Source organism: Salvelinus alpinus, chromosome 39 (genome assembly GCF_045679555.1).
Source record: "Salvelinus alpinus chromosome 39, SLU_Salpinus.1, whole genome shotgun sequence".
NCBI classification, from domain to species: Eukaryota; Metazoa; Chordata; class Actinopteri; order Salmoniformes; family Salmonidae; genus Salvelinus; species Salvelinus alpinus.
The window spans coordinates 2,150,391-2,176,278 of record NC_092124.1 but is presented as its reverse complement, the minus strand read 5'-3'; the positions used below and the strand labels follow the sequence as shown (position 1 = coordinate 2,176,278).

Here is a 25,888-nt window from a genome sequence, read left to right as displayed (position 1 = left end):
TCTGTTGTTTGAATTTGGCGCCCTGCACTTTCACTGGCTGTTGTCATATCGATCCCGTTAACGGGATTGCAGCCCTAAGATGTTTTTTAACAGGTTACGCAGATCCAATACTATTGTAGTACACCTCGGTGTAAGGGTTTGCGCTTCAACAAACGCCTTGAAAATAAATGTCAAGATACATGTCTTAGAGGCTGCCAATTCACACGTAATTGGTCGGCCCAAAACTGGCCATACATTAGATTGGTCGACATGAGAAGATTCCTCAGTCATCACTACAACCGATAATTATAGAGCTCACAGTTGAAAACTAAACTCGGCAACAAAAAGAAATGTCCCTTTTTCAGGACCCTGTCTTTCAAAGATAATTCGTAAAATCCAAATAACTTCACAGATCTTCATTGTAAAGGGTTTAAACACAGTTTCCCATGCTTGTTCAATGAACCATAAACAATTAATGAACATGCACCTGTGGAACGGTCGTTAAGACACTAACAGCTTACAGACGGTAGGCAATTAAGGTCACAGTCATTAAAATACTAAAGAGGCCTTTCTACTGACTCTGAAAAACACCAAAAGAAAGATTCCCAGGGTCCCTGCTCATCTGCGTGAACGTGCCATAGGCATGCTGCAAGGAAGCATGAGGACTGCAGATGTGGCCAGGGCAATAAATTGCGATGTCCGTACTGTGAGACGCCTAAGACAGCGCTACAGGGAGACAGGACGGACAGCTGATCATCCTCGCAGTGGCAGACCACGTGTAACAACACCTGCACAGGATCGGTACATCTGAACATCACACCTGCGGGACAGGTACAGGATGGCAACAACAACTGCCGAGTTACACCAGGAACGCACAATCCCTCCATCAGTGCTCAGACTGCCCTCAATAGGCTGAGAGAAGCTGGACTGAGGGCTTGTAGGCCTGTTATAAGGCAGGTCCTCACCAGACATCACCGGCAACAACGTTGCCTATGGGCACAAACTCACCGACGCTGGACGAGACAGGACTAGCAAAAAGTGCTCTTCACTGACGAGTCACGGTTTTGTCTCACCAGGGGTGATGGTCGGATTCACGTTTATTGTCGAAGGAATGAGCGTTACACCGAGGCCTGTACTCTGGAGCGGGATCAATTTGGAGGTGGAGGTTCCCTCATGGTCTGGGGCAGTGTGTCACTGGACTGAGCTTGTTGTCATTGCAGGCAATCTCAACGCTGTGCGTTACAGGGAAGACATCCTCCTCCCTCATCTGGTACCCTTCCTGCAGGCTCATCCTGACATGACCCTCCAGCATGACAATGCCACCAGCCATACTATACTGCTCGTTCTGTGCGTGATTTCCTGCAAGACAGGAATGTCAGTGTTCTCCCATGGCCAGCAAAGAGCCCGGATCTCAATCCCATTGAGCACGTCAGGAACCTGTTGGATCAGCGGGTGAGGGCTAGGGCCATTCCCACCAGAAATGTCCGGGAACTTGCAGGTGCCTTGGTGCAAGAGTGAGGTAACATCTCACAACAAATCTGGTGCAGTCCATGAGGAGGAGATGCACTGCAGTACTTAATGCAGCTGGTGGCCACACCAGATACTGACTGTTACTTTTGATTTTGAACCCCCGCCTTTGTTCAGGGGCACATTATTCCATTTCTTTTAGTCATATGTGTGTGGAACTTGTTCAGTTTATGTCTCAGTTGTTGAATCTTGTTATGTTCATACAAATATTTACACATGTTAAGTTTGCTGAAAATAAACGCAGTTGACAGTGAGAGAACGTTTCTTTTTTTGCTGAGTTTACTAATGTTGAACATGATGTTTAACAGAGAGCTAACATGCTATTTTAAAATACATGGTTCGATCTGGTCAACTCAGGTTTCACAATGTCTTGGTCAGCGACGTCACTGGTCTGGAATTAGCAGCTAGAGGAATTTCTCTGTCAGCTTATCCACTGCCGTTTTCAGTGTGGTTTCAGATTTCTGAACAAGACTGAAGATTTCAACACAGTACAAACATTCTGCTGATTCACACAGTGCATGCATATACTGTAATATATCAAATATACTGAATAAATATATTGGGGAAATATTGGATTATAATAATTGAGAATAGATCTAGGTTTTCAAAAACTATGTCAAGTATTTTATTGAGCAACACCGGAGAGAGGATGTGAGGAATTCACACAACTCACGTAGGCTTTATTCTTACCACTAGATAGTGTGTAGCTATTGACATTTTAACCAGATTATTTGCTACAGGGAAGGACTACCTGAACTTGTCCAATAAGAACACTTGTTTTTGTTTTCTGTTGCAAAAAAATCTGCTACGGTGTGCATTCATGAATAGACCCCATGCTCCTCACTATCATGGCAGTGTCCACCTGCTCCGCTGGCACCCTGTATAATTAGTGATCAGTGAATAATAGATGTGGCGGGTGAGGGAATGCTAATGTCTGACCCCTGACTGTGGGGGTCCTTGGAGGCGTGGTGCTGAGGCGTCGCCCACGGTCAGGATGGGGCTCTCTCTCTCTCTCTCTCTCTCTCTCTCTCGGTGTACGCACTAATCTGTCAGGATTGATTCCACTTGGAGTTTAATACAGGACTTCTTCCCACCTGCCCTCTGGTTGGCTGCTCAGTCTCACATTAAATGTGATATTTAACAGAGCGTGTCTGTATTCAGTGTCTATGAAGAGTGCTACAAGAGAAAGCTTCCCCTGTGGATTTCCCTCTTGACTTGTAATGTCGGTTCCTGTTGGGTTTAATTACAGACCAACACTGCCGTGTGTTTAACTTTTACCTACCGCCGTTCTCACCCACCCATGTTGTTGTTTATGAGGATAGGCGGCACGTTGTGTGGTGTGTGTTTTGAAACAGAGCAGCTGGACAAAATCTAGCTGCACTCAACACTGTAGGGGTTAGGTTTGTTTATGTGTATGCATTGGTTTAAACAGAGAGGACGAGGTGAAGCGAGAGGGATAACTCTGCCCAAAATCTGTCTTCTCCAGCGGTTGGCGTTTTTTTACTCACCACACGATTCGTTTTTGTATGGAGGTAAATGAGTTTGGTCAACAAAAATATAAAAGCTTATTTGCTACATGAGTTTATTTCATCGAATATAAGTTTTGTAATGCTTAGGTTGTACGAGTGTACTGATATACGTAGGTAGGACACGTGACATACCGGTATCTTTGAGATAAAACACTTTATTTCAGAATTGTGCTGTTAGTGCCATCCGGGATCCTTGGGACATACCCTAAACCCTAACCCCCACCCTAACCCTTACCTTAACCATAACCAGTACTTTAACCATTTTAAATTGCAACTTCAATTGGTTAGGTACGTCCCAAGGATCCCAGATAGCAAGGATCGTTGTGGTTGTTCACACGGGTATCTGCCCTCTCATTAGCTAGAATGGTCTCACCTGACGTTTCACAATATTTGTTTAGCCCTTAACAAGCATATCTGATTAATCTAATTGGTTGAGAAGTTGAATCAGGTGTGCTTGCTCTGGAATAGATCAAATACAGTCTTACACCTTGCCCAAACCGGCTGCGCGCATGCGCCATCGTGCGCTATCGTGCATACATTTACTTTGCCCCCCCACACCAAACGCGATCAAGACACGCAGGTTAAAATATCAAAACAAACTCTGAACCAATGACATTAATTTGGAGACAGGTCGAAAAGCATTAAACATGTATGGTAATTTAGCTAGTTAGCTTGTATTTAGCTAGCTTGCTGTTGCTAGCTAATTTGTCCTGGGATATAAACATTGAGTTGTTATTTTACCTGAAATGCACAAGGATCTCTACTCCGACAATTAATCCACACATAAAACGGCCAACCGAATCGTTTCTAGTCATCTCTCCTCCTTCCAGGCTTTTTCATCGTTTAAATTATATGGTGATCGCATCTAAACTTTCATTGTATTACCACGACTACCGGCAAAACAGTTCGTTTTTCTATCACCCACGTGGGTATAACCAATGAGGAGATGGCACGTGGGTACCTGCTTATATAAACCAATGAGGAGATGGCACGTGGGTACCTGCTTCTATAAACCAATAAGGAGATGGGAGAGGCAGGACTTGCAGCGCGATTTGCGTCAGAAATAGGAACGACATCCTTGGTGTCGCAGACGCTCGTTGGGGCGCGCAAGCAGTGTGGGTGCAATAATTGAATAACATGGATTTTGCTACGCTCGCGCAAGCGACGTGTCCGGTCTGGTCAGCATGTTATACACAGCTGGCCCCTCCCCGGATTTTGTGTTAAATACTCTACAACAAAGCTTTCTTAGTCTCCAACAAGCTTTCTCTACCCTTAATCTAGTTATGAACACCTCCAAAACAAAGGTCATGTGGTTTGGTAAGAAGAATGCCCTTTTCCCCCCTTTTCCCCAGGTGTGATTACTACCTCTGAGGGTTTAGAGCTTGATGTAGTCACCTCATACAAGTACTTGGGAGTATGGCTAGACGGTGCACTGTCCTTCTCTCAGTACATATCAAAGCTGCAGGCTAAAGTTAAATCTAGACTTGGTTTCCTCTATCGTAATCGCTCCTCTTTCACCCCAGCTACCAAACTATTCCTGATTCAGATGACCATCCTACCTATGCTAGATTACGGAGACATAATTTATAGATCAACAGGTAAGGGTGCTCTCGGGCGGTTAGATGTTCTTTACCATTCGGCCATCAGCTTTCCCTGGTGGTCTAATGGTTAGGATTTGGCGCTCTCACCGCAGTGGCCCGGGTTCGTTTCCCGGTCAGGGAATGAATAAATTTTTTGGGTAGGCAGGTAGCCTAGTGGTTAGAGCGTTGAGCCAGTAACCGAAAGGTTGCTAGATCGAATCCCGAGCTGACAAGGTAAAAATCTGTTGTTCTGCCGCTGAACTTGGCAGTTACCTACTGTTCCTAGACCATCATAGCCCCCTTTTTTCAATTTTCACCTAAAATGACATACCCAAATCTAACTGCCTGTAGCTCAGGCCCTGAAGCAAGGATATGCATATTATTGGTAACATTTGAAAGGAAACACTTTGAAGTCTGTGGAAATGTAAATTGAATGTAGGAGAATATAACACAATAGATCTGGTAGAAGAAAATACAAAGAAAAAACAACAGTTTTATTTTCTCCCTACCACCATCTTTGAAATGCAAGAGAAAGGTCCCAAATCTAGCCATAACGCTGGTTGTAATTGGTTCCACAAATAGCAGCAGTGTATGTGCAAACTTTCAGACGGATAACTTGAAGTATGAGCAAACTACATGACATTTAGAGTGAAGTCACCCAGGTGCATTTGGGCAAATCGTGAAGGAGACATTTACATTCACATTACATTTTTCTGCAAGAATATTGTCAAATCTGTATTACTTGGACTTTGATTTAGCTTTTCCAGTATTAGTAGCCATTTTATAAGTTCAACATTTGCAAAACACACAGTTTTCATAACTTCATAACTCTCCATATTATAATTTCTGTCCAAAAGGAAAAGGCTTGCTGTCGCACAAGATTAGCAGCCACATTTTGCGACATATACTGGGTTTCCGCATACTCCCGTCATTGGCTATCTAGCTAGCATTGTTTGACCCCAATTGGTGCTTATTTGACAAAGTTACAGTCAATCAAGACTGCCCGCGTCATCGGCGTGCCATGAAGGCATCGCTCTCTGACCAAATTTGGTGTCCTATAGGATATACTACACTCCTAATGATACAGTGAAGTCTGGTTACGTTCTAGGAATAAATATGAACGTGATTTGACTGGTTGAAACTACGTTTAGGGTTAGATTTTCACAGATTCCTTTCCTTGCAAATTGAACAAGTGGAAATAAAAAAAATGATCGTATATACTATATGGACCTTTTTAGGATATGAAGAAGGATTTTATCTAACAAAACAACACTTCATTTTATCTCTGGGACCCTTTGGATGATAAATCAGAGCAAGATTTCAGAATGTAAGTACAGGTTTCATCTGAATTTATCAAACCTATCGCGATGAAAAAAGTGTTTTGTTGTTAGGAGCTCTGCTCAAACAATAGCATGGCATTTTTCTTCATAGTAATTAGCTACTGTAAATTGGACAGTGCAGTTATATTAACAAGAATTTAAGCTTTCAGCCGATATAAGACACTTATATGTACCGACATTTGTTGTTTCTCTAAAATCTGCGATCGTGACACACAGCGCTGCGTGATTTACAACTGTCCCCAGTGTTGCCAACTCCTCAGTAAGGAAAGTAGCTATTGGCTGTTCTAAAAGTCGCTAGAAATCGCTAAATGATGTCATCACTTAATTTGCATAATTGGCCATCCTCAGCCGCAAGGTGGAGCTCAGCTGCCTTTGACTCAAAAAGGTAACCACAGTACGGTTTGGGACTGATGTATCCATCTATTGGCCCTTTGAGTACATCAACATTTGCCAGTGGATTCAGCACCCGGCTGCTCACAGACTTGATCAGGCTAACCAAGCTGTCAAGTAGCTTAAGAGGATCTACTTGCTCTCCCTCAAAAGCCTTGATGGCCAACTGTACCTCACCCAGCACTGACTTAAAAAAAGTCAGATACAATATGTTTTGAGGATCACTGTACATGGAGTAATAAACCTCAGCCATGTAGCAGTGTTCACTGGACTTGGTGACTGCGAAATGCAGCCTAAGCTCCTCCCACTGGTCCAAAATGCATGAAACCGCGGGTTCAATGGAGAGCCAACGTGTGGCACACACCTTGGTTATCTGTAAAGGTTTCTCCCCACAGTTGATGGTCTCATATATGGCCTTGTAGGCCTCCCTGTGCTTTGGAGACACTGAAAACCAGTTATAAGTCTCTCGTACCAAGTACTCCACACTACGGGGGATGGTGTCATTGGAAGCAGGACTTACAGCAAGCTGCACAGAGTGGCACACACAGCGAATAAGAACCAGATATTTGAGGCCATACTCCTCCTTCAGCACTTTATGGACCCCATTGTTAATCCCCGTCATAACAGAGGCATTGTCAGTCCCTATCCCCAGGAGTTTCTCTTTTTAAGATGACACTTCTCGAGGAAAGCCACAACAGCACGGGCTATAGAGTTGGCATCTCCTCCCTCCAACTCAACAAGCCCCAGAAATGTTGATACAATTGTCTGCTTGGTGCCACTAAAGTACCTTATCACAACCCCCAGGTACTTAGAAACACTTACATCCGTGGACTCATCGAGGAGGAGGCTGAAACGCTGGTCACCCACATCTGCGACCAACTTTTTCAGAAAGTATGGTGCTAGAACACCATTAATCATTTCTGTGCACTTTGTCCTGTGCATTTTGAAGTGGGTAGCAGCAGTGGAGTCTGAGGAAGCAGCTCTACATGCTTCTCCAATGTGATCACATGCCATTATGGAACAGTGTTCAGCGATAACTAATGCCATGGTGGCCTCAGACTTTTCTGCAGTCAATTTTTGGCAGCTTTTTTTGGGTGGAACTGTTATAAGGCTTTGCCTTTTGAGTATGTTTGAGTTGTCATGTGTTTTTTTACATCTAAGTTTGGCGTAGAAATCAGCCTTACAATACAGGCAGTATGCCCGTGTATCATCTCCAATACAACGGCTTCAACCAGCCTTTGAATTCAGGGTTTTTGATTCCCACTCCTTTCTGTATTTTTGAGTGTATTGTTTAGACTGAGACATGATGATCTAGCCAGCTAGATGTTTAGCTTATGTCACAGAGAGGCACACACACAGTGGACAAGGTGAGTAAGTGACTGAGGCTGTGTGAGTCAAATGCAGTGATTTCTTTTTGTGCAGTGATTTATTTTAAGCCAGTCTCCAATAACACCAGAAAAAGTCGCTAGATTTATCGCTAGTCGATTTTTTGAAAATGTGTCGCTAGAGGGTTCTGAATACTCTCTAAATATAGCGACAAAGTCACTATGTTGGCAACACTGGACGAGACGCCTATCCCTAATTTAACAAAAAAAGTTTTTATTTCACCTTTATTTAACCAGGTAGGCCAGTTGAGAACAAGTTCTCATTTACAACTGCAACCTGGCCAAGATAAAGCAAAGCAGTGCAACAAAAAACAACAACACAGAGTTACACATGGGATAAACAAAAGTACAGTCAATAACAATTGATAAATCTATATACAGTGTGTGCAAATGGAGTAAGGAGGTAAGGCAATAAATAGGCCATAGTAACAAAGTAATTACAATTCAGCAAATTAACACTGGAGTGATAGATGTGCAGATGATGATAACTGACTTGCCTAGTTAAATAAAGGTTAAATAATTTCCACTGGAACGAGCTGCAACAAACTCAAACTGGACAGTTTGATCTCAATCTCTTCATTCAAAGACTCAATCATGGACACTCTTACTGACAGTTGTGACTGCTTTGTGTGATGTATTGCTGTTTCTACCTTCTTTCCCTTTGTGCTGTTGTCTGTGCCCAATAATGTTTGTACCATGTTTTGTGCTGCTACCATGTTGTGTTGCTACCACGTTGTTGTCATGTTGTGTTGCTACCATGCTGTGTTGTCATGTGTTGCTGCCTTGCTACGTTGTTGTCTTAGTTCTCTCTTTATGTAGTGTTGTCTCTCTTGTCGTGATGTGTGTTTTGTCCTATATTTATATTTTATTTATTTTCAATTTTTAATCCCAGCCCCCGTCCCTGCAGGACGCCTTTTGCCTTTTGGTAGGCCATCATTGTAAATGAGAATTTGTTCTTAACTGAATTGCCTAGTTAAATAAAGGTTAAATACAAATAAAATAAATACATACATAGAACGGCTATGGGTCCCCGAGGAGAGGTTTGAGAACCACTGCTTTAAACCACTACTCAAACACCAACCTGAAGCATGTAAACATGGGCACTTGCCCAATTCCTTTCTCCTTGACGCCTTGCCTCACGTCCTCTCTCCTTGCCTCCTTCTCAAATCCCATTGGAGGAGAGGGTCCGAGGGGGAAGGTCCTTGGATCTTCTCCACCAATGCGGTTTAAGAACCTTGTGAGGAGCGAGAGGACACAAGGAATCAAGAAAACACTCATTGAGAAAGAGCCCTGGTCCAGCTTGCTCTGAAACTGAAACCAGCAAGGCTCCAGTGGTGAAATGGTTCCACTTGGGCAGCACTGACAAAAGTATAATATCTGGCTCTGAGACTGTAGCGAGGGAGTGATCAGTAGGGTGACAGCTGGTGCTGTGTGATGAGAGAGCAGTGTCTGATGGCACCTAAAACAGTTTTGCCTCTCTCTGCATATCTCTCACGCTCTCTTTCCTTCCGTTCTGAGGTACTTTATGAGAGGAAGACGAGTCATTTGTGGTTGTTATTCTCTTCCTCACACCTCCATGGAGGGATGGGTGAAAGGTGATACACGTTCACGCTGAGTTCATCCTGCCGGTCACCCCCACACACCAGCTTCGCTGTGAAAGAAATGTGGGATGGACGTAGACAGACGGACGGAGGAGAGAGAGGAGAGGAGAGAAAAAGAGGCAGAGTGGGGGAAGTTATTTCTTAATGAGACCACTGATGCTTATAAAGACAGTCTACGTGTTATAGGGAGAGTTTATAGGCTGTGCCTGGAAAACCTTTCTTCCGAGGTCCCTACCTCACATCTCCTCCAATGAGCTTTGAGAGGGAGCTGAGAAATCGAGGAAATAAGGACGGAGTAGGAAATCATTAAGCACACTATAAAAAATGAAATCTAAGCAAACCTAAATATCTTATATTGAGTGATAATTCACCTAAATGTTTTATTTTTTTCTTACCAAGCTAAATTATCTAACGTCAGTGGCAAATTGTTTGGTTAAAATAAGCAAATCTAAGGCTTAATTACAAGTAATTTATCTTATTTCAAGATTTTTTCAAGAAAAATAAGTTTAGCTTATTTGTAGCTGCCAATTATGTTAGATAATTTAGCTTGGTAAGAACAAAAACACATTTTAAGTGAATTATTACTCAATATATAGATATTTAGGCTTGCTTAGATTTTCACTTTTTGCAGTATAGGGAGGGTGAGGTTAAGAACAATATCAACCATGCAATGGATACTTCATCTTTCCTTTCCTTCTCTGTTTTGGATCAATATTACCAACCTAATAGAGCCCGACTTACTTTTCTCCCCTGCACTCACCTCAGAACGTTGAACAAATACATTATTCATTGACTGGTATAAGAAGTAAAGTAATTAGACATTTATCTCGCAAATAATATCGGGGCCTCTACTGTGCTGGTGACCTTGCCTAGAAATGTATGCCATCTCAGACTTGCCTCAAATGGCTATGGCAAGAGAGCAAAATGTATTCTCACGGCAAAATGAGCAGAGGAATGGATTTTTCTCTTCACGAGTATCAGATGTCAAGAGGTTTTAGGAGCGCTGGTTGATTAATCGTCAAGTTTATAACTTTACTCGGAAGCCTTTCAGAAGGGCAAAGTCAAACTCTTATATCTATTCTCGTTGAGTATAGTAAGGAATATAGGCTCTTCAAAGTGGCAGCCAGCTAAAGATTTTAAGATCAATTGATGCTTAATCTTCAGTGTTTGTTGTATCATAGTTAGCCTTTTCACTGCCAGTGTTTAATTGTTTGATTATTCCTTTTCTCTCTCTCTCTCCACTCCTTCTCTTCCCCCTTTCTCCCACTTCCTCTTCCCCCTATATTGTTTCACTACTCATCCTCTCTTTTTGACTCCCCTACTCACCTTCCTCTACCTCCTCCTACATCTTCCTCCTCCTACCCCTCTCAGGCCATCATGGCCCAGCTTCCTCAGGAGGAGAAGGCGAAGATCGCCGAGCAGGTGGAGAGCTTCCGGCAGGAGAAGTGCAAGCTGGACGCCGAAGTGGCCAAGTGGGACGACAATGGCAACGACATCATCGTCCTTGCCAAGCAGATGTGCATGATCATGATGGAGATGACGGACTTCACCAGGTACAGTAACAATGTGGCTAAAGAGAACCTAGTTGAAGGGACTGGTATTCCTTATGAATGTCAATGTAATAATGATAATAATATAGAATTACTAGAACGGGTGTCACCATTCAAGTCAACAGGTTTGTTATGGGTGGACCAGTGGCCATTTGCAAATGATGCATAGCAATACCATATTACGGGCACACTATATTTGAGTGTGCCCGTAAGTTTACCAGTAAAATGCCATGGACAGAGGCTCTATATACCCATTCTAGTAAATGTATTTCTATGGTAGATCAATTCCCTAAAACCCATAGGACACTTCAACAGGGCGCGTCTTTGTGGAATATTTAGATATTCGAAATATAGTAAAAGAAACGTGTAACAAACAGCTGAAGTTTAGAATAAGGAATCACATCTGCTCTATTCATGACAATACTAATGTCTGCAACATTTCACTACATTTGCCTACTAAACGTGGCCCTCTCAGGAGTGTCCCCCCCCTCCCAGACTTCTACACCAATCACGTCACTCCTGTGTGCCCCCCCCGACCAGGACTTCTACTATGTCAGTCCCAAATCAGCCATACCTGGGGTGTATTCATTACGTCTTGCAATGGAAACCGTTTACCATTGAAGTACCAAACGGAAGCAAACAGAACGAAACCGGGAGGGACCTACATGAATTTAATAGAAACTCTAGTTTTTGTTGAAAAACATTTTCCATTTGGAGTAAACCGTTTCTGTTGCCAAACGTTTTGCAAAAGACAAAACATTTTGCAACAGATTCGGCAAAATGAATACACCCCTGGGGTCAATCAAGATGGCAGCCTGTCAACAGTAAAGTAATATTTGGTTTTGCTCAATAGAATTGGTTTATTATGTAGGATAGGACAGGATGAACTTTAATGTCCGAAGGGGGAAATTGTCTTAAACACACAGTACTGCTGCATACAAAATAGACACTGTACATTACACACTTAACATAATACATACATTGCATGTTGCCCTTATCATCATACATTTCTCATATAGCCACATACATAATACTTTGCATATTCACTTATTCTGTCAGTGGCGTACTAACACAGCTCAGCTTTGCATATCGCCGTTTACGTGTTTGATGGACATGGGAATGAAGGTGTGCTCATATCTGTACCTGTAGGGGCCCTATAGCGTCTGCCTGAGGGGAGGAGCTGATACCGGAGTGAAATACACGGGAGGGATCTGAAATGATGTTCTGCACTTGTCTGATAAACGGTCTGTTAAAAAATAGTCTGCAGGGAGGGATGTTGCCTCACACCCAGAACCTTCATTGGCGGTTTGTATCAGACGGGCAATTTGGGATTCGAGTTGAACTGCTAAATTGCCAAACCAGACTGTAGTTATATGTACATTATCCTAAAACAAAATATAAATGCAACATGCAACAATTTCTAAGATTTGACTGAGTTACAGTTCATATAAGGAAATCTGTCCATTGAAATAAATTCATTAAGCCCTAATCTATGGATTTCACATGACTGGGAATAAAGATACTGTATGCGTCTGTTGGTCACAGATACCTTTTTTAAAAAACAGTAGGGGGCGTGGATCAGGAAACCAGTCAGTATCTGGTGAGACCACCATTCACCTCCTGCAGCGTGACACGTCTCCTTCGCATAGTCGATCAGGCTGTCGTGGAATGTTGTTCCACACCTCTTCAATGGCGATGCAAAGTGTGAAATGTCTGTTAAGTATGCAGGCCATGGAAGAACTGGGACATTTTCAGCTTTCAGGATTTGTGTGCAGATCCTTGCGACATGGGACCGTGCATTATCATGCTGAATCATCAGGTGATGGCGGCGGATGAATGACACGACAATGGGCCTCAAGATGTCATCGGGGTATCTCTGTGCATTCAAATTGCCATCGATAAAATGCGTTGTCCGTAGTTTAAACCTTCCCATACCATAATCCCACCGCCGCCATGGGGCACTCTGTTTACAAAGTTGACATCAGCAAACCGCTCACTCACACGACGCCATACACATTGTCTGCGGTTGTGAGGCCGGTTGGATATACTGCCAAATTCTCTAAAATGACATTTCTCTAAAACTACATTGGAGTCGGCTTATTGTAGAGAAATGAACATTCAATCTCTGGCAACAGCTCTGGTGGGCATTCCTGCAGTCAGCATGCCAATTGCATGCTCCCTCAAAACTTGAGACATCTGTGCCATTGTGTTGTGTGACAAAACTGAACATTTTGTGTGGCCTTTTATTGTCCCCAAAACAAGGTGCACCAGTGTAATGATCATGCTGTTTAATCAGCTTCTTGATATGCCACACCTGTGTCAGTTGGATGGATTATGTTGGCAAATGAGAAATGCTCACTAACAGGGATGTAAACAAAAATAAAACATTTTAGAGAAATAAGCTTTTTATGCGTACAGAACATTTCTGGGGTCTTTTATTTCAGCTCATATGGGACCAACACTTTTCATGTTGTGTTTATAGTTTTGCTCAGTTTAGTATTTTATATGTTCCTTACCTTCGAAAATCTCCTTTGTTGTGTTAATGGTTTGCCATGTTCTGTTGTTTCCAGTTCCTAGCCATGCTAATTTGTCCTTTGTGCATTCATTTGAATTGAAGTATTACTAGTTATGAGTGTGACTAGTATTGGTATGGGTAGGATCAGCAACCACACACAGGCAAATCACTTCGCTACAGGCTGCTCGGGCTTTTTGGTCACAGTCCAACACTAAATCAAATCAAATCAAACCCACATGATTCAACAAATCAACAAATAAAGAGCCTTTGATTGGACGAATCAAGTGCTTTAGTGGCTAGGCTGGAACAAATCGAAATCCAGGTCCTGCTATTGGTCAGGATAACAGGTGTGGGCTGGGATTAGGCTGTGTAGACCAGCAGCAGCTACCTACCATTACACATTGTTTTTCTGTAGATTAACAGAGATCCGACAGTATTTTATTCCCATTGAGTTCGATAGAATAGAATGTAGCCAAACCAGGATGAGTGTGATCCTGTGTACTGTTTACAGTGTGGATGTTGATGTTCTTCGGGAAGGCAACAGCTTGTCTCCGAGCCCCCCGCCATCTGTACATCATGTCATAGCCCTGTGCTTAACCTAATGTTCCAATTCCAAGGTATGGCACTATGATTCAGTGGACAGAATATGCGAACTGTACAGAGCTCATAAAGGGGAAGATTTGCTTCCCAAATGGCACTCTATTCCCCATATAGCGCACTACGTTTGACCAAACCACTATGGGGGAATAGGGTGCTGTTTGGGATGCGTCTAAGCAGTTTCATAGTGATTAACTCTTATGGATGTGGTGTGGTGGTGATGATTGCACGGACTTTAGTCAAGTGACCCTTGTGGTGACATTTGTGGAATTGGCGAATATGTTGTTGCCATGCAACTTTGATAACCAAATGCCACCCTATTCCCTATATAGTGGGCTACTTTTGACCAGATCTCCATGGGCCCTTCTCAAACGGTAATCGGGTGCCATTTGAGACGCAGCCAATGGCACATCATGCATGGATTCACAAATGCCCTATTACTGTGATGTCAGCCAATACACAGTTGAAGTCGGAAGTTTACATACACCTTAGACAAATACTTTTAAACTCAGTTTTTCACAATTCCTGACATTTAATCCAAGTAAAAAGTCCCTGTCTTAGGTCAGTTATGATCACCACTTTATTCTAAGAATGTGAAATGTCAGAATAATAGTAGAGAGAATGATTTATTTCAGCTTTTATTTTCTTTCACCACATTCCCAGTGGGTCAGAAGTTGACAATTAGTATTTGGTAGCATTGCCTTTAAATTGTTTAACTTAACACACGTTACGGGTAGCCTTCCACAAGCTTCCCACAATAAGTTGCTCCTGACAGAGCTGGTGTAACTGAGTCAGGTTTGTAGGCCTCCTTGCTCGCACATGCTTTTTAAGTTCTGCCCACAAATTTCTATAGGATTGAGGTCAGGGCTTTGTGACGGCCACTCCAATACCTTGACTTTGTTGTCCTTAAGCTATTTTGCCACAACTTTGGAAGTATTCTTGGGGTCATTGTCCATTTGGAAGACCCATATGCGACCAAGCTTTAACTTCCTGACTGATGTCTTGAGATGTTGCTTCAATATATACACATAATTTTCCTTCAGCATGATGCCATCTATTTTGTGAAGTGCACCAGTCCCTTCTGCAGCAAAGCACCCCCACAACATGATGCTGCCACCCCCGTGCTTCACGGTTGGGATGGTGTTCTTCAGCTTGCAAGCATCCCCCTTTTTCCTCCAAACATAATGATGATCATTATGGCCAAAAAGTTATATTTTTGTTTCATCAGACCAGAGGACATTTCTCGAAAAAGTACGATCTTTGTCCCCATGTCCAGTTGCAAACTGTAGTCTGGCTTTTTTATGGCGGTTTTGGAGCAGTGGCTTCTTCCTTGCTGAGCAGCCTTTCAGGTTATGTCAATATAGGACTCGTTTTACTGTGGATATAGATACTACCTTCCTCCAGCATCTTCACAAGGTCCTTTGCTGTTGTTCTGGGATTGATTTGCCCTTTTCGCACCAAAGTTACGTTCATCTCTAGGAGACAGAACGCGTCTCCTTCCTGAGTGGTATGACGGCTGCGTGGTCCCATGGTGTTTATACTTGCGTACTATTGTTTGTACAGATGAATGTGGTACCTTCAGGCGTTTGGAAATTGCTGGAGGTTTACAATTTTTCTTCTGAGGTCTTGGCTGATTTCATTTGATTTTCCCATGATGTCAAGCAAAGAGGCACTGAGTTTGAGGTTAGGCCTTGAAATACATCCACAGGTACACCTCCAATTGACTCAAATGATATCAATTAGCCTATCAGAAGCTTCTAAAGCCATGACATCATTTTCTGGAATTTTCCGAGCTGTTTAAAGGCACAGTCAACTTAGTGTATGTAAACTTCTGACCCACTGGAATTGTGATACAGTGAATTATAAATGAAATAATCTGTCTGTAAACAATTGTTTTGAAAAATTACTTGTGTCATGCACAAAGTAAATGTCCTAACCGACTTGACAAAACTATAGTTTGTGAACAAGAAGTTTGTGGAGTGGTTGAAAAAACTAGTTTTAATGACTCCAACCTAAGTGTATGTAAACTTCCGACTTCAACTGTAAGTGACTACTGCTGTATATCTGTTTTTTTCCGCATGTCATCCTACATCTAAACTTCATGTGCCAATCTATATCAGTAGAGTAGTGATACCATATTTGGTTAAACTATAGGCTAAGGGCTCTATTCAATCCGATCCGCTTTAGCAAGAGCAGCTGCTCACCAATTTGACGGCTCCAATGCAGTTCCACCTCCGACACCGCTAAAGCATCAACTATGAAAGTGTCTGCTATCACCGGTTAACGCTTGATCTGATTAAACTTAGGCCTAGATCCAATCTAACCTGTTACCAGATCTGTTGTAGCCTTGCCAACTCCATTGCTGTTACCGTCAAGATAATTCCATAAGGAGTTGGCAAGCGAGCAGAAACAGACTATTACCAATACTGATGAGCTTTGAGAAAGACCTATGTTGACAGCTGTCAGCTACTAATGATAGAGCACCGTGATTTGAGAAGAACGCATCTAGTTGCGGCCCACGTTTTGGCTGGTTTTGGAGCATTGTGATCTCTTTTCAGTTTTAGGAAGATTACCACTGGCGTTTTTATCCTATGCATTATTTCTTTGTGGCAAAGTGTCTTGTGAATATAAAATGGACCTTTTATTCTGTTAATGTCAAGTGTTTCAGAGAGTGTTTGCTGTCTGCGTTTGGTAAATAAAAACGTTGAACTTTAAACATACTAGAGCTTAAGTCCTGTTTCCCTGTGTTCCACACCAGAGGCAAAGGGCCCCTGAAGAACTCCTCTGATGTCATCAACGCCGCCAAGAAGATTGCAGAGGCAGGCTCCAGGATGGACAAACTGGCCCGCGCTGTCGCCGACCAGGTAACACTTACCCCAGTTGTGTATGTGTGTCTGTGGTCAGGATAGATCCCCTTTTCACTATATTGCTCATAGACTATCGTTTCCCAAACCTCTCCTAAGCACACCTTCAGTTGGTCAACCAATCAAACCTGTATAATTGGAATCAGCTATGCTAGTTCTGAATACATCAAATCAGTGGCACTAGATGGGGCGATTCAAGCTGAGGTTTGGGACACCGGCTCACACCTGTCCAGGGTGTAGAAGCTAGGGGGAGGAGTTACAATAGAGCTAGATTAAATTAAAACCGGGCCTATGCCTTCAGGCAAAGTGGATGAGGTGTGGTATATACAGTATGGCCAACAGGGACTTTTTAGGTGGCGTCCAAATTGGCACCCTATCCCCTATATAGTGCTCTCAAAAATAGTGCACTATGTAGGTAATATGGTGCCATTTGGAACACCGGCGTAGTGTGTTTGTTTGTGGGCAGCAATGGATCTAGGCACAGTGGGCTGTCTTGGAGCGGTGCTGGTCATCCCAATGGGACTTCCTTGGTCTGTGAGAGCAGAGAGGAGCAGGAAGCTCGGGGCTTTGTCTGTGTCTTTAATCTAATTAGCGGCGCTGAGGCGTTGCATCCATTCATTATCAGATGAGTGCCCTCTCCAAAACGCACCGACAGACTATTTTCAATATTGAATCAATCAATGCGGCTGCTCCTCCTGGCTGGGGAAGATAAGGGGAGAATGGGGTAGAGAGTTGTGCGTGTGTCTGTGTTTGTTAGCTCTTAGTAGTAGCACTCCAGGTAATACATTATCTGCCTCTTAATTTTATTTTTCTTTACCCCTTTTTCTCCCCAATTTTGTGGTATCCAATTGGTAGTTACAGTCTTGTCTCATCGCTGCAACTCCCGTACCCACTCGGGAAAGGCGAAGGTCGAGAGCCGTATATCCTCTGAAACACAACCCAAACAAGCTGCACTGCTTCTTGACACAATGCCCACTTAACCCGGAAGCCAGCCGCACCAATGTGTCGGAGGAAACACCGTACACCTGGCGACCGTGTCAGTGTGCACTGCGCCCGGCCCGCCACAGGAGTTGCTAGTGCGCAATGGGACAAGGAGATCCCTGCCAGCCAAACCCTCCCCTAACCCAGACGACGCTGGGCCAATTGTGCACCGCCCCATGGGTCTCCCGGTCACGGCCGGCTGCGACAGAGCCTGTACTCCAACCCAGAATCTCTAGTGGCACAGCTAGCACTGCGATGCAGTGCCTTAGACCACTGCGCCACTCAGGAGGCCTGCCTCTTCATTTTCATCCGTCTTGAATAAGCTATGAGAATTAGCCTCATGTAGCCTCATGCACAAAGACTTGTTGATTCATTAGGACTCCGTGCTCTTCCTCCTGGTGCTGTTGTCATAACTACTGTGTGTTTTACTCAGGGAAAGCTGTGCTATCACAATCAGTCTGATGACATTCAAATGATGAGGATGTTGGTGCAACAGTGGTGTCTGGTGGCACTTTTATAGCAGAGGATGACTATTCCAGCCGTAGTAATTGCTGGGATAGAATACATGGAACAGTATTAAACACATGGTTTCCTTGTGTTTGACACTATTTCAGTCACTCCATATTATTAGCCGTCCTCTCCTCTCCAGTATCCTCTGTGGTGCAGTGTGTTTCTGAGCCTGGCCTGAGTCTTGTGTGTGTGTGTGTGTGTGTGTGTGTGTGTGTGTGTGTGTGTGTGTGTGTGTGTGTGTGTGTGTGTGTGTGTGTGTGTGTGTGTGTGTGTGTGTGTGTGTGTGTGTGTGTGTGTGTGTGTGTGTGTGTGTGTGTGCCATATTTGAAAAAACACACAGAGCTCCTGGCTATAGTGTGTTGTTGAACCGTAGCCATCGTTCGCTCTGCAATCAGGGCTGGGTGGGAGTCAGGCGGTGAATATCTGTCATATAGCAAATCACTGGCAGCCTACCCTCGGACTGAATCAACAAACGCTGAAACTGAGCAGGTGGCTTGCCATTTTTAATTCCGCCTTTAAACGATTCTTTGACTGGTGTTTGCTGAATATTCACAGCCTTCTGCTGCCCTCCTCTCATGCTAGATGATGAGTGTGCGTGTGAAATGGCACCCTATTTCTTATATACAGTAGTGTGCTACTTTGACTAGATCTTTATGGGAGTCCATCCGGCTCTGTTCAAAAGTAGTGCACCATATAGGGACTAGGGTGCCATTTTGGATGAATCCTCCTTCTGCAATGTGATGCTGCTCAGAAAGAGGGGCCTGATTTTCTCCCAATTTAAACAGGGATTTTTTTTAAAGAGTATTTCAGTGAGGAGCAATGCGAAACACGCATCATCCAGGGACAACATACGGTAAATGGGTATTCAAATATTCAAACATTTAAGAGTTTGCTTTTATCATGGCATAGAAAGACTATTTGATCTTGTATTTCTTTGACAAGCCACTGTATTTTTAGTGGCTAAAAAGGCTAATATTACCTACGACAAATAACTGTCATACTTTTTATGCCTTATTTTTCAAGAGAACAATTATTTTATTATTTTGCATTCACACCTTGCTGAACCGTTAACCTGTGGCTGACAGACGCAGTCAGGCGTGTCAGGGAGATTGAAGCGTGTGTGTGTGTGTGTGTGTGTGTGTGTGTGTGTGTGTGTGTGTGTGTGTGTGTGTGTGTGTGTGTGTGTGTGTGTGTGTGTGTGTGTGTGTGTGTGTGTGTGTGTGTGTGTGTGTGAGATTGAAGCTTTGCGGTACTACAGTAGAACAGGTCTCTCAAGTAGCAACCCTTGTTGCAACGCTCCACATCAAACCCTATTAAAGAGCATGTTAAGAGCAGTCTGACTGTTCTGCAGATGGGAGATTGAGGGGGAGGTGTGTGTTTGTGCCCGGTTATGTGTCTGTGAGAGAGAGAGAGAGAGAGAGAGAGAGAGAGAGAGAGAGAGAGAGAGAGAGAGAGAGAGAGAGAGTCTTAAAGGGAAATTTCACTGCTGATCTATTTCACTATATATGTCCATTAATATGTTATTAACATATCATACTGTACAGTGGTTCCTTGTGGGCTGCTGCAGCATTCTATGGCACGTGATTTAATTGTCAGCCATTTTTTTGACCACCAGAGGGCATCTTTGAGAAGCATTTGAAAGTCTTTCATATTGGCATTACCAGAGAATTTAAAACCTTTTTTTGTAATAACATAGTACATGGGATTGATTTGAAGAAATTTGGCTTAATAAATTTGATTAATATTATGGTGTTTCTATTCCGAGAAAAACGAGTTAGGGTTAGGATGGAATGGAAAATATGGCGCTGTACAACGTGACGGTCGGGAGTAGGCTACAACATAAGAGGATTGAAGGATTCTAAATTGTTTGCCTTCATAAGACAACTTTGTTCCAATATTTCTGTAAATCAGTGATATTTATCCCCATAGTAATTCGATATGGATCCATAACTAAATCAACATCTGCATTTTGAAAGAGTATTTTTATCATTATTTTATTAACGAAAGCATAAAGATACTGATGAAGAAATACAGTACTGTACAGTATATGCTTTTACATTTGGATAATAAAGCATTTAAAGCATTTTGAAGATATAAGCCACCTGCATTTGTTTCGTAGGCTACTGTGCAGTCTGACAAGTATACATACCCCTACAGTATATACTGTAGTAAACATGGGATAGTGCCTAATTCCTTGTGAAAAAATAATAACAGTTGTTCCCCTTTCCACTTGTTAAAGATTCCAATTGATAAAGTGTTTTTAGCCACAATCGGCCCCAACCCCAATTAATACATTTGAGCACAGTCGATAGCGGGCTGGACTTCGGGCTAGAATGTTGAGGGTTCGAAACCTGCTCCCTACTTGTTTCATTAAATTTTTATGCTGGTCTCAGAGCAAATAGCCTGGATTGTTACTCCCATCTCGTTCCTTGCCCTCTTCCACGTGTCATTCTCCGCCTGAGTGGCTCGCTTGTGGGCGTGCTGGCAGGATATGGCATCACCTTTGGTTGTGCATCATGAATTCAGCATAGCAAGTTTGTATGAAGGTCTGGTTATTCACAGGCAAATAGTGATATGCTCTAAACTGCTCTGGTGACAAACAAACTTTGCTGCCCTGTTTTCAATCGTCCACATGGCTGGGAGAACCTCAGATTAATTCAGATGAAGGGAGTTTGATATGCATAGGAGGTGTAGTGTACTGTTTTTTTCTGTATATATGAATTAAAAATCAGCCTTTACTCATGTTTCTAGTCTATTGCATAGTTACAATGTGTAATCATTGATGTCCCAGAAGCAGGAGTGGTAAACAGTGTTGAAGTGTGTAATTGTAATACATACATGCAGACACAGCATTATTCAAAGAATGGAGTTTGATACACCTGGTATTGGATATGACTGAAAAAAAAAACTAGCTAAATAGCGATTTTCGTAAATGTACTTTATGATTAAAAAATATGCACAATCGTTTGTCTCTACATTAACTAACATATTCCTCTCAATTCTACATGTTTGCTTGACTCGTTATGACATTATTATTACTTACATTTGCTTCCACCGTAATGTTTTGTCAGCCATAATTTCTGAAGAACGTCACCAGCGACAAGTGGCTCGCGTCAAATTCGTCAGTGGAACCACTCGATATGATTAGTCATATAAAAACCTTGGGACCTAAATGCATAATGAGTGCTCTAACTCCCCCTTGCGGTTGTCTGGAGCAATGAAGCCATGACACTGTGTACCTCCAAGTCTTGCGGTGTAAGCTCGCAACTTTTAAAGGAGGAACCACTGTATGTGTCATAAAGTTGGCTAGCTTGGCTTTTAGTGGTACTGGCAAGCTCTGATATTGGCCGAATCGATGACCAAACTGTACTGTACTGAACAACACGTGTAAAACAAGAGCTTATATAGCTAGCTAGCTACCGACAGCAAAACAACTTCATCGTTTGTCATCTGCCCTCCTGAGTCCTGGTCCAGCTGGTCTAAGCTACCGCCGCTGCTTGCTAGTCTCGCAATTATTTTTCTCACCGTCTCAATGTTTATTCCGGATCAAATAAATAGGACTGTATGTTCCTACAGTTGAAGTCGGAAGTTTACATACACCTTAGCCAAATACATTTAAACTCAGTTTTTCACAATTCCTGAAATTTAATCCTAGTAAAAATTCCCTGTCTTAGGTCAGTTAGGATCACCACTTTATTTTAAGAATGTGAAATGTCAGAATAATAGTAGTGAGAATGATTTATTTCAGCTTTTATTTTTTTCATCACATTCCCACTGAGTCAAAAGTTTACATACACTCAATTAGTATTTGGTAGCATTGCCTTTAAATTGTTTAACTTGGGTCAAACGTTTCGGGTAGCCTTCCACAAGCTTCCCACAATAAGTTGGGGGAATTTTGGCCCATTACTCCTGACAGAGCTGGTGTAACTGAGTCAGGTTTGTAGGCCTCCTTGCTCGCACACGCTTTTTCAGTTCTGCCCACAAATGTTCTATAGGATTGTGGTCAGGGCTTTGTGATGGCCACTCCAATACCTTGACTTTGTTGTCCTTAAGCCATTTTGCCACAACTTTGGAAGTGTGCTTGGGGTCATTGTCCATTTGGAAGACCCATTTGTGACCAAGCTTTAACTGCCTGACTGATGTCTTAAGATGTTGCTTCAATTTATCCACATAATTTTACCTACTCCTGATGCCATCTATTTGGTGAAGTACACCAGTTCCGCCTGCAGCAAAGCACCCCCACAACATGATGCTGCCACCCCCGTGCTTCACGGTTGGAATGGTGTTCTTCGGCTTGCAAGCCTCCCCCTTTTTCCTCCAAACATAACGATGGTCATTATGGCCATACAGTTCTATTTTTGTTTCATCAGACCAGAGGACATTTCTCCAAAAAGTATGATCTTTGTCTCCATGTGCAGTTTAAAACCGTAGTCTGGCTTTTTTATGGCGGTTTTGGAGCAGTGGCTTCTTCGTCTTGGCTGATTTCTTTTGATTTTCCCATGATGTCAAGCAAAGAGACACTGAGTTTGAAGGTAGGCCTTGAAATACATCCACAGGTACACCTCCAATTGACTCAAATGATGTAAATTAGCCTATCAGAAGCTTCTAAAGCCATGACATCATTTTCTAGAATACTCCAAGCTGTTTAAAGGCACAGTCAACTTAGTGTATGTAAACTTCTGACCCACTGGAATTGTGATACAGTGAATTATAAGTGAAATAATCTGTCTGTAAACAATTGTTGGAAAAATGACTTGTGTCATGCACAAAGTAGATGTCCTAACTGACTTGTCAAAACTATAGTTTGTTAACCTGTCTAGGATGAGAGTGGCGCTAGCGGCACTCCCCCCCCACCCCCACTGAAAAACCAGTGCCGCGAAATTCAAAAAAAATATTTTTTTTAAATATTTAACTTTCACACATTAAAGTCCAATACAGCTAATGAAAGACGCAGATCTTGTGAATCCAGTCAACATGTCCGATTTTTTAAATGTTTTACAGGGAAGACACAATATGTAAAGATGTACACATTAGCACCTAAAAACACATTAGCATAATCCACCATCTTTTATTTGTCCACCAACACCAGTAGCTATCACCAATTCGGCTAAACTAAGATATTTATAGCCCCTAACCAAGAAAAAAACTAATCAGATGACAGTCTGATAACATATTTATGGTATGGGATAGGTTTTGTTAGAAAAAAGTGCATATTTCAGGTAGATGGCATCGGTTACAATTGCACCCACCGTCACAAATGGAATAGACAAACTACTTAGAGCAACGTGTTTACCTACTTACTAATCATCAAACATTTCGTAAAAATACACAGCATACACGAATCGAAAGACACAGATCCTGTGAATACAGACAATATTTCAGATTTTCTAAGTGTCTTACAGCGAAAACACAATAAATCGTTATATTAGCATAGCACATAGCACATAGCAGCCCAGCATTGATTCTAGCCAAAGTGAGCGATAAAAGTAAACATCGCCAAAATATATTAATTTTTTCACTAACCTTCTCAGAATTCTTCAGATGACACTCCTGTAACATCATATTACACAATCCATATAGAGTTTGATCGAAAATGTTTATATTTAGCCACCAAAATCATGGTTAGACAATGTGAAATGTAGACAAGCTGGTAAAGAAAAAGTCCTTGCGCCACTTAGACAGTGATCTACTCTTATACATAAATACTCATAAACGTGACTAAAAAATATAGGGTGGACAGGGATTGATAGACAATTTAATTCTTAATACAATTGCGTTATTACATTTTTTAATTTATCCTTACTTTTCAATACAGTTTGCGCCAAGCGAAGCTACGTCAAAAAACATGGCGTCCTAAGCCACTAAAATGTTTCGACAGAAACACGATTTATCATAATAAAAATGTCCTACCTTGAGCTGTTCTTCCATCAGTATCTTGGGCAAAGGATCCTTTCTTGGGAGAAATCGTCTTTTGGTGGAAAGCTGTCCTCTTGCCATGTGGAAATGTCAACTGCGTTCGGGATGAACTGAAAAGCGTGCCCAACTTTTCACATCGTTGCAAAAATAAATGTCCCAAAATCGCACTAAACGGATATAAATTGCTATAAAACGCTTTAAATTAACTACCTTATGATGTTTTTAACTCCTATAACGAGTGAAAAGATGACCGGAGAAATATAACAGGCTAAACTAACGCTTGGAACAGGAGCGGGTCGGTGTCCAGCACGCGCGTTACGCAGCAAGGAAAGACTGATTAGCCTCAGGGTTTTTTAATTTATAGTGCCTGTGAACGCGCAATCGACACGATTCAAATCGTCATCACGTAAAGACATCCAGGGGAAGACGTAAGCAGTGTCCGTATAGTCATAGCAATAACAGTGGCCTTTTAACTGACTCCAGACCAGTGGCCAAAATTTCTGGAATCTGACTCCATGTCAGGGAAATTGCTGTAGAATGGGCTCTGTTCCACTTAGAGACAAAATTTCAACTCCTATAGAAACTATAGACTGTTTTCTATCCAATAATAATAATAATATGCATATTGTACGATCAAGAACTTTGTGGGAAGCCGTTTCAAAAAATTACACGATTAGCATAAATAGCCACAACAGCGCCCTCATCCCCAACAGGTTTTAACAAGACATTTTTGGAGTGCTTGAAAAACGAGTTTTAATGACTCCAACCTAAGTGTATGTAAACTTCCGACTTCAACTGTATGTAAAAGAACATTTTTTTTTTTACATTTTAAATCCACCTCTTCTTGGAAAGCGGAATCAGAAGCAGCCATTGTTGCTAATAATTTAGCAATCTTAGACAGTGCACGGTAACATAGCTCCGGTGAACCTGCAAACTATTACAGTACCTCACCCATTTTGAAAAGCCTGCCTTAGAGGGTGGGAACAAGGAAATATGCCTCTAAAAATAGAAACATCATTGAGACTAGTCCAATGGCTCTATTTAGCAAGGACAACCATATCTACTCGCCGCTAGCTTTTTACAATAATTGCGACAAAACATGACTCTTTCATTCTTTGCTCAGACAGCAGGCTCAATCAACCAATGACGACGTTACTTGAACTCTCCCAACTATAGTGCATAATTATGTCTGAAACACCTTTCATCACTCATAATTATGGAAGTAGACTGGAAAAACACCCCAAATAGTCTAGCGGTGAAATGTCCCTTTAAATATTCTGCTAAGAGCAGCACTTGACATGGAATGACCCCTAGAGGCAGCTCGCTCCATTTCACCACAGAGTAAAGAGTCGGATGGACAAGGCCTCTTTCTCCTCTCCCTCTATCCTCATCTCTGACTATTCTTCTTCTTTTGCTGTCATCTCTTTCTAGTCTTCATCTGCTTATTTCTCTCTCTCTCTCTCTCTCTCTCTCTCTCTCTCTCTCTCTCTCTCTCTCTCTCTCTCTCTCTCTCTCTCTCGTTCTCTCTCTCGTTCTCTCACTCTTTACTCTCTCTGTCTTCTAAGCCCTCTATCTTGTACTCTCTCTTTCTTCCTCCAATGAGGGCTTTCTTAAAACATAAAGC

General features: G+C 42.3%; 1 protein-coding gene across 2 annotated transcripts in view; it reads left to right on the top strand.

The window, feature by feature from the left end:
* The window catches only part of LOC139566646 (catenin alpha-2), a 756,349-nt gene that overhangs the window by 718,340 nt on the left and 12,121 nt on the right, over positions 1 to 25,888 (top strand). For both annotated transcript variants that reach the window (XM_071387896.1, XM_071387897.1), the window contains exons 15-16: positions 10,703 to 10,884; positions 16,752 to 16,857. In XM_071387896.1, the coding sequence (XP_071243997.1) occupies positions 10,703 to 10,884; positions 16,752 to 16,857 (288 nt within the window). The remainder of the gene's footprint in view (positions 1 to 10,702; positions 10,885 to 16,751; positions 16,858 to 25,888) is intronic.